Source organism: Gasterosteus aculeatus, chromosome 12 (assembly GCF_964276395.1).
Source record: "Gasterosteus aculeatus chromosome 12, fGasAcu3.hap1.1, whole genome shotgun sequence".
In the NCBI taxonomy this organism is placed as follows: Eukaryota; Metazoa; Chordata; class Actinopteri; order Perciformes; family Gasterosteidae; genus Gasterosteus; species Gasterosteus aculeatus.
This window is the reverse complement of record NC_135700.1, coordinates 977,368-986,216: the sequence shown is the minus strand read 5'-3', so window position 1 is coordinate 986,216 and position 8,849 is coordinate 977,368. Positions and strand designations below refer to the sequence as shown.

The 8,849-nt window shown below is 50.3% G+C and overlaps 1 protein-coding gene across 2 annotated transcripts; it reads right to left on the bottom strand.

Annotated features, from left to right (window-relative positions):
• Window positions 1–5,195: 5,195 nt before the first annotated feature.
• Window positions 5,196–7,308, bottom strand: lto1 (LTO1 maturation factor of ABCE1). 2 transcript variants are annotated; one of them, XR_013451558.1, is made up of 6 exons: window positions 7,078–7,303; window positions 6,605–6,710; window positions 6,432–6,502; window positions 5,905–6,022; window positions 5,712–5,799; window positions 5,433–5,607 (listed from the first exon to the last, which is right to left on the bottom strand). XR_013451558.1 is itself a non-coding variant. In XM_040168272.2 (5 exons), exons 1-5 carry the CDS (start codon window positions 7,134–7,136, stop codon window positions 5,536–5,538), a joined length of 426 nt encoding a protein of 141 aa, XP_040024206.1. In that variant the 5' UTR covers window positions 7,137–7,308; the 3' UTR covers window positions 5,196–5,535. The 2 variants fall into 2 exon arrangements, 1 of the variants encoding a protein (XP_040024206.1); XM_040168272.2 differs by lacking the exon at window positions 5,712–5,799 and having other exon boundaries at window positions 5,196–5,607; window positions 7,078–7,308.
• Between the last annotated feature and the right edge of the window lie 1,541 nt (window positions 7,309–8,849).

Genomic DNA, 8,849 nt, shown 5'->3' with positions numbered 1-8,849 from the left:
TCAGTGTGTAAAACGCTCTGTTCTTGTCCACACGTGATGCTATGCTAAGAGAGGGACTACTTCCTGCTGCGGATTAACACAGTTAGGAGCACCTCGCTGTGACATCCACAATATCAGCAGAGAATACGGCGCTCTGAAGGATCGACAAGCGGCTGACAGACTGAGGAGGAAACTTCTGGTCGGGATGTAGAAGTGAGAAGCTGCAGCAGGAACAGAAAGAAGCCCACGTATTGTGGCTGCACCTGACCGATGAGAGGGAGAAACATCTGGACGCAAGGCTCCACCGATCGCCCCGGGGCTTCTTCTGGAAGACGAACCTGGAATGGTTCCCCTCTGAGAAAGGGAACGCCACTTCTGCAAATGACAAGAAAGAAAGTGCTGCGTCGGCTCAACAGCTGCACGCTCATCTTCTTCCTCTTTTCTTGCCCGTTCGCAACACCGATTGCGTTCAGACCGGAATTCCTGTGGTGACACAAGTTCCTGTATTACAATGCACGCAGATGCACCGACATTTGATCCTGTGGACGCGTCATCGGACAACCTCCGGTACCTTACTGTAGATTTGGATGGGCGGAGCAGCATGAAGTCCACTGGGTGTACCGATGCAGCGGTGTCGCTCTGCTACCAGCCGGATGTGACTGCGTCAGCGCAGGAAGTGAAGCACGAGCAGGAAGTGAAGGGCAGCAGCTCTTCTATTGAGAACCAGGAAGCCCCTCAGAGGCTCCGCTCCTCTCCAGGTTACCAGGATCCTTTATTGTCATTATGTAACTGCAGGGTGCTTCTGTTTGCTTTACAGCATTAAATGGGATGAACATGCGTTGGACAAAGCTCCACGAGTTGCCGCTGTAGGGAGGATATTGGGAAAGTTACTTTAAAGCACCTTTACACTCCAAATGAGAGCAGGGAGGAGGAGTGTGACGTATCCACACAAAGTTACCACAGGAGGATGATTCATTTGTAGTTTTTATATCATATACTGTATACAGCTGCAAATGCTAATGTTTCAACGTGCTAATTTCCTCCTTCCCACATTAAAGGGAAGAAGAAGAAAGTGAATCATGATTGTTTGGCTAATGATTACCAGGATTGTGTGTTTGTGTGTGTGCGTGATGGTACTCATTGATTTGTTATGCAAGGAATGTCTTTGATGGGGCTTCAGTGTGTAGGAAAGGCGTGAAAGTCTAATCCTTTCCCACAGGCCTCACACACACACACACACACACACACACACACACACACACACACACCAGCAGCCTGATGTACGTGCTCATTTCTTTCCTGCCCCCCCCCCCCAACACATGTTGAACTGGGGCTTTTCTTTTCTATTTGACAGTATTTGAACTATTTGAAAATTGAGCTATTTAGGCTTTTGGGATATTATGCCATTTTAGAAAAGGTTGGTATAAAACGTAAAGGGACCTGGTTTGTGGTAACGCCACACGTCCCTGCTGTGGCCTACTGAGGTCCGGGAGTCAGCGGGGCAACAAACTGTTCCTCTGCGTGTGATTCCAGCGCTCACTCGGCGAGCGCGTGAGAAACACTCACAAACCTTTAGGGCCGCGGTGCTATAAAGTGCAAAGGTTCTCACGGGGGGCAGGGGCCCTCACACAGGATCTGCCTCTGCTACCTCTGCTTTAGTGCTGTGTGAGACCAAGTCTCGTGACTCGTCAATGGTCAGGGAGTCAACATCAGCCAACAACTGCTTCATACACAGTCATGGAAAACCACATCCAATTGGAAGACGGACCTTTATTTTGAAAGGACACGATGCGCTTAATGAGCAGCTACACAGTGTGACGATCAGGGGCCCTGAGCTGTATACTGGGCCTATTGGTGATGAGGATCTCGGCTGGTGGTAATGATTGGTGGAGATGCCGTGCTACGGTTCATCCAGAGGACATAAACCACTATACGGGAGAAGAAAGACCCGTTTACAGTACAGCTCATGGACCTTACAAAGCTATGCAAGGTTTATTAACCCTAAAGACCTTGAACAAATTGACTTTTCATCCAATATTCTCAGTAACACCTTCCAAAAGTAATTTGTGGAACATCTGACAAGCGACCTGTCAATCAGGAGACCTGACTTTGTTCCCTCAGAGAGACATTAAGTCGTCTCTGATGTTGTGTTCTTCAGCAGATTTCTCAACCTCACGGGGGCTTTAGGCGTGTGTCTGTTGGACTAAGCTAAGCAGTGCTGAATAGTCTTCTATCAGCACACTGAAACAGAAAGTAACAACTACGAGTTCTGGACAAAGTGCAGTGACGGAGGCCCGATCATGGAGAAGAGTCACAGTCAGCGTGGTTACATGGATTCCAATAACCGGCTTAGTCGGACTGAAATCGAATTATCCGTTTCATGTAAACACCTTTGTCCGACTATGTGCGGCCCGACTACGATCCGACTAACGCCTGGATAACTCCATCCGATCCAGTGCGACTATTGCGGCATGTAACGGTGAATAAGGAACTGGACTTTGCGTCTTTGCGCATGCTTGGGATCCCGACGGCGTCTTCTCTCCGTTATCAAATCAGCCAATAGCGCCATTCGCATTCACTGCGCTCCTATTAACATCATGCAAAAATAGTAGAGGGATGTAGCTTCACCTTCATGAAAACAGCGCCACCTATCGTATCGGATAGGACATGCTTTCGGCCAATGATTCGACTTATTCACTGCCATGTATATTGGGATAATAGCACCTCCCACTTCTTAAATCATCCACCGCTGTGGACCAACATGTGGAATAAAGAGCGGCGGGGCCCTGTGATCAGACTTTTACTCTTTCGGTTACTACTGTGAAGAATCACGACTCAAACCGGGTGTCTGTTTCCTGGGAACAGGAAGTGAAGCTTTCGGCACGTCCCACGACGTAGCAGATCAGCGTTAATGACCGCTTGCAGAGGTACGGAGGCCGAGCATTAAGGCCTTCAATAGCTAACGTTAGCCTGCTAATTCCACCAGCTTGGCTGCCGCTGGCTGTCGGCCACGTGCGCGTTGTGAAGCTCCGTGTCCGAGCAGCGGGTTGAACCCTGACTCCTCAGAGTGGGGAAGTGAGAAAACGTGAAGGTGGCCTGGTCCTAAGGGTTGGTTGACTGTTTCTTTATGGCCTTTCCGTGCATCTCTCTGCTTCACGTGAGCGCTGTTAAAATGCACGAACTCATATCCAATCAGTGACCACTTTGCTCCCTCTGAGCTGCGAAGCAGTAGTTTGACCCCCGGACGACGAAACGAAACAAAGGCCTTCTAAGAAGCCTGTTGATCTGCTGCTCTCGGGAGGCCCCTCCTCCTCCCGGAGCTGCTGCTGTGCTGCCGGTGAAATCTGAAGCCACCATTTCATTCAGAGGGCCTTTCTGCTGCTGGACGGCAGCATTTGTCACCACTGCTTTTCATGTCACCACTCACCACCTGCTCCCCACATTCCTCCACACGCTCTCAAAGAGCTCGGCCCCTCCTCTTCTCCTCCACCTCCCTTTCTCTCATTCCTCCCATTACGCTATTACTCTAACTCTTACCCCCACTCCTCCGCTTCCTCCTCTCCACCTTCCTGCACCACCAATGGATTCATTCCTTTCCACTTTCTTTGGATTTCTCGTGGTAATTGTTCACTCGAGCTCTGGCTTTGATTTTCTCTTTTCCTTTTCTTCCTTTAAGGGGGTACAAGTCGAAGTGAAACACTCATCTGAATGCATCGCTCTCGTTTGGGCCCCTGTCACCGCTGCTCCCTCCCCGGCCTCCTCATTCTCCTTTTCTCTGTTTGTCTTCAGAAGCTGCCGACCACAAGACAGCGTTCACCTGCTGCCTGAAGCTGCACAAAGCAGCTGCTACTGTACACACACACACACACACACACACACACACACACACACACACACACCGTCCCGTTGGGTTATTGTCAGAGGGAGTCTGGACGGGGAACAGAAGGCGGGCTGATGCTGTTGTTGTCGTGTGTGTGTGGACCGAGCAGCACCATGGATGCATTCTGTACACAGCAGAGGTCGCTGACCCCGTCTCTCTGAGAGGGGCAGGAGTTCACCGTTAACCAATCAGCAGACGGACGCGTCTGTGATCAGAGCTGCTCTCTTTGTTCCTTCTGCCCGACGTCAGGACTCTGCTGGGCTGTTACCATGTATCTGCACAGCCATCGCTGCTCCATCACCTCCTGCTGGCATCCAGCAACCTGTCTCTGACCACGTTATGAGGAGACGAACACGTCGCAGTGTCTCCACGTGTACTCGTATAAAGTGTGTTACTGTTCACGACGTACACTCACTCATCAACACTGTGTGTCATCTCTGTTGTGTTCTGGTTGACGTATTTACTTTGCTGTGGTTCCGCTTTGACGTCCTTATTCTCAGCTTTGTGTCCCAGCGGATCTGCAGTGAGTCCATGTCGCTGCGCGGGCAGCCAATGAGCAACACATCCCGTAATACGCCACCAACGCTGAGACAGCGTGGAAGGTTTCTACCACAAACCTGCGCTTCAGGCAAACTTCTAACCATCTGTCCACAGAAGACAGACTGAGGGTTGGTCTGTCTCAGAGCAGCGTCCACCTCCAAGCAGGCGTCTCATCCCCCGCTGGGCCGGTTTAATCCCTCACGGCTCCCAGTAGTGAACCAACACATGTGGAGGAAAAGAGATGGATGTGGGTAAACGGGTGTTACCCACAGTGTCCCCTTACCATCCACAGGCCCACCTTCGCCTCCACCCACTGCAGCTGTGCTTCTTTGATTAATGCTGACCATTCAGGTGGAGCCTGACTGTCGAGGGTGGAGGCTGTGTAAACTCCCTGCACCATCTTTGGATTGTGGTCAAATTTAAGCTCAGAATGTTTTCACGTTTCCAGAACGGAACAGTCAACATTTATCTGTGTGCGCAAACACACAACCAATAAGCATCAGACATTTCTATGCAACAACATACAACTGCAACAAAGCACGTGTGTGAGTGTGTGTCTGGGCTGCACTTCTCATGAACATGCTGGAATCACTGACGCCCTCTAGTGGTCGGCGTCTCCTGTAGCTTCTCCTCGCGCTGTGATGACGTTCGTGAATAGTTTCTGATCTAAAAAGCACGAGTTGCAAACACGGAACATGGAAGCCTTCGTCGAGCAGGTTTTCAGTGGGGGTACAGACGGGCAGTGAAACACACACACACACACACACACACACACACAGACCACAGGGAGCAACGCTTCTTGCAAGATTTTATTTTGGCATGTTTGCTGCTGTGCCTAGATTACACTGCAATAAATCCACTTGTCTACCAGGAGACACTCAATGCCCCCCAGTGTGTGAGAGGTGCTTCTGGGCCGAGGACCAGACAGAGTGACTGCAGCCGTCTCCTCAGGTCGTCCCGTTCAACATGGGCCGTGGAGCATCACACCTTCAGAGTCACCGCTCTCACAAACCACTGCAGACCAATCAGTCACTGGGGGGGGGGCCACCTCAGGGCCGCCGTCTGACCGGAGCCCCGCCTCCCTCTCTGAGGCAGGAAGTAGGTGTTCGGATCAGCGCCTCCTCGTCACGAGGCCTTCAGAAAGAAGTGCCAGCAGGAGTTCTGGTGTAATCGCTGAAGTCGGTGGGGACACTCAGCATGGAGCACACCTGGACATTAGCACATAGACATTACATGGACATGGACATTAGCACATAGCGGTTAGCTGCTGTGCCTGGAGGACAGCGGTATGGTGATCAGACGGCGTCCACACCATTGCAGGCCAGGACCCAGATTAGGCCTGAGCAGCAGACAGTACATGCATTCCCTTCCATCACTCAGAAGGTCATTACAGGGACATTCTGCAGACCAACCATTAAAAGCAAATATTCAATCTAAAATAAAAATAGGCCGCAGAATAGAATGGACGTGTGATCCTGCAGAGATTAGGGACGCAAACGGACTACCTGTCTGAACTTGGCACGAAGCTTCTCCGTGTGCTCTTGGAGCAGCGCAGACTGAGGATCATCATGAGGGGAGTTGTGGATCAGAGCCAGCAGAGCCTCCAGCGCCTTCATGCGCTTCCTGACGGCACACGTGGGGACAGGAAAGGGTCACACGGGGGCCTCACCGAGGGGACGCTCAGGACAGAAGCCTCGTTGGAGGACTGATGATATGACACAATCTGTCAAAAGGTTCTTACACGCAAACACGCCTCTGCTCACTTTGCATACGTTTACTAACGTCCTGTACTTTAACATGTTATACGTACTCCTTTCATATTAACGCCTTGAATCGGTGTGTGACTTTCTCTATTTAACTTGTAGCTGCGCACAATAGAGACCAGGAGGGTTTCCTACAAATGAATCCTTTTCACAGAGTGATGATTGTTACACATTTACACAGAAGCACGAAGTAGCACAACACAATAACATGCAAGAAGCTGGACACCTTCAGGGTTTACTTATTCAAATGGAGGCAGGAGACGACAGACCTGGATCTGACATCCACGTGATGACGGAGGAGACATCTCCATGTGACGGCGAAGCCGTAATAAAAGGAAATCTGTTGGAGGGCGAGAGACTGTAAACAACCCTGAGTGCTTCTCCCCACAGGGTGTGTGTGTGTGTGTGTGTGTGTGTGTGTGCGCGCCCCGTGCCTACTGACCTCAGTGGACAGCTTGGCCCCATGGGAGGCCCCGTGTCTGCGGCCCTCCTGCAGGCCTCGCCGGCGGCCTCTGTGGAAGCCCTCCTGGTACCCCTCCCCTCGGAACCTGCAACACAAGCACGTCACGCATGAACAAACACACACGTATGAATAAACATGTACACACACAGTTCAGTGACGATCACATGAAATCTCTAAAAGCTTCTTTTATCATTGACAGTCGCTTCTACATGTGGTCATGTGATGGTTTGATTTCGTAGGTCAACCTTCAGTATTCAAAGGCTTAAGGCAGCGTGTGTGTGTGTGTGTGTGTGTGTGTGTGTGTGTGTGTGTGTGTGTGCGTCAAACAAACAGTAAACAAACAAACAAACGGATCAAACGGTAACCCGAATCATTTATTCGCGGATGGCGCGGGCGCCGCCGGGCACGTGCTCCCCGTAAACACGACGTCACTCGCGTTCCAGGAAACTCGCCTTTCATCCGCCAAAAGGATGTTGTCGAACAGATCTTCATCCCCACAGCCGCCCGCCATCGTCCCAAAGAACTACAGAGCCCCAAAGCCCCGCCGGGCTCCCGTCCCTGTGAGAGGAACGCTGACCGCTCACTCTGCTGCTTCCAGCGGCTTCGGTGAGCCACATGAGCCGCCTCCTCCCCGCCGCGGTGCTGCCCCCTATGGACGCGGAGGCGCGTGGCTCTTCCATCAGGTTGAATTCAACGATGAAATAGTCTGATATAAAAGGTAGAGTTGGCTGCTTAGTAGTATGTAGAATATGTACAGTGCAGACTGTGCTGTGCCCACTTCCTGCTTGCTTATTTGTATGCATCTCTGTCACACTTACATGTTCAGGATCAGCAATCAGGAACTATTTATTGCCATAATATGTCACACACAGGGAATTTGACTTGGCGGTTGGTGCATATCAGCATAACAGCTGATGTTCAGCTCCCACTTGAGGTCCTGGGTGATGGAGCCCGGCTATCAGTGGTTCATTCATCTTCTCAGAAAAAGGAAAACAGACCTCCAGGTTTCTCGTCAGCACTGTAGGCAGACTGACAGACAGTCACAGCTCTGTTGAGCTGTGTATTCCTTTGGACCTCAGTAGAAAGGACTTCATGATCTTAACGTCTGAGGGGCCGTTCAGGACTTAACTAATGAGACACTCTTACATTTACTATTGAAATGCATATGATTACAAAGATATTACAAGTTTAGATACATATGCAAGTGTTTAAGAGGAGACAGAGTTGACACACAAGTCATGTGCCAACCCCACCCAAAGGTTTTCATCTTTGGAGCAGGAATTTATAGCTGGAAAATAAACATACTAAAACAGGTAAAACCCAGGTGCTGGTTGTAGACCTTGGATGTGACCATCATCTTTGCACCACAAGATTATAAACATATAATACTAAGGTAGAACATTATTGCAGTTTTTACAACATTAAGTCTTATAGATGTATAATGTTTTATATATGCACAGGCATAGTTTTACAGAGTACGTATGTATGTGTAAGTCTAGTAGTGAACGTAAGAATGTTACGGCGCCACGGTGGTGTGATGGTTACCACTCACAGCTGTGGGTGTCGCCTCACAGCAAGAAGCACAATGCACAATGAACCCATCCTTTGCTAAAACCTGAAGGTACTTTTAGCACTTTGGATTCTGATGAAAAGAATTCCTTCCTTCTCACAGCAGAGAGCGCTGTAGGACAAGTAGAGGGATGCCAGCGTCTGCAAAACTCACTTGTCCAAGGACTTCTACTCTCTCGAGTCCGTTTGACCAGAAGATAAAAGCAGCTTCAATAAAGTGTAGGCGTTGGAAACAAATTTTCCTCAATAGTTCCAAGGCCAGTTGTGTCATGCGGATTCCTTCCGTTTCCTGGGCTCCATCATCACCCAGGACCTCAAGTGGGAGCTGAACATCAGCTCCATCACCAAGAAGGCTCAGCAGAGGTTGTTCTTCCTGAGGCAGCTGAAGAAATTCAACCTGCCAAAGACGATGATGGTCCACTTCTACACGGCCATCATGGAGTCCATCCTCTGCTCCTCCATCACCGTCTGGTACGCTGCAGCCACAGCCAAGGACAAGGGCAGGCTGCAGCGTGTCCTCCGCTCTGCAGAGAGGGTGATCGGCTGCAATCTGCCGTCCCTGCAGGACTTCGCTTCCAGGTCTCTGAAGCAGCTAAAAAGATGGTAGCCAACCCCTCTTACCCCGCTGCACCGTTCGCTGCTGCATTGTTTTTTA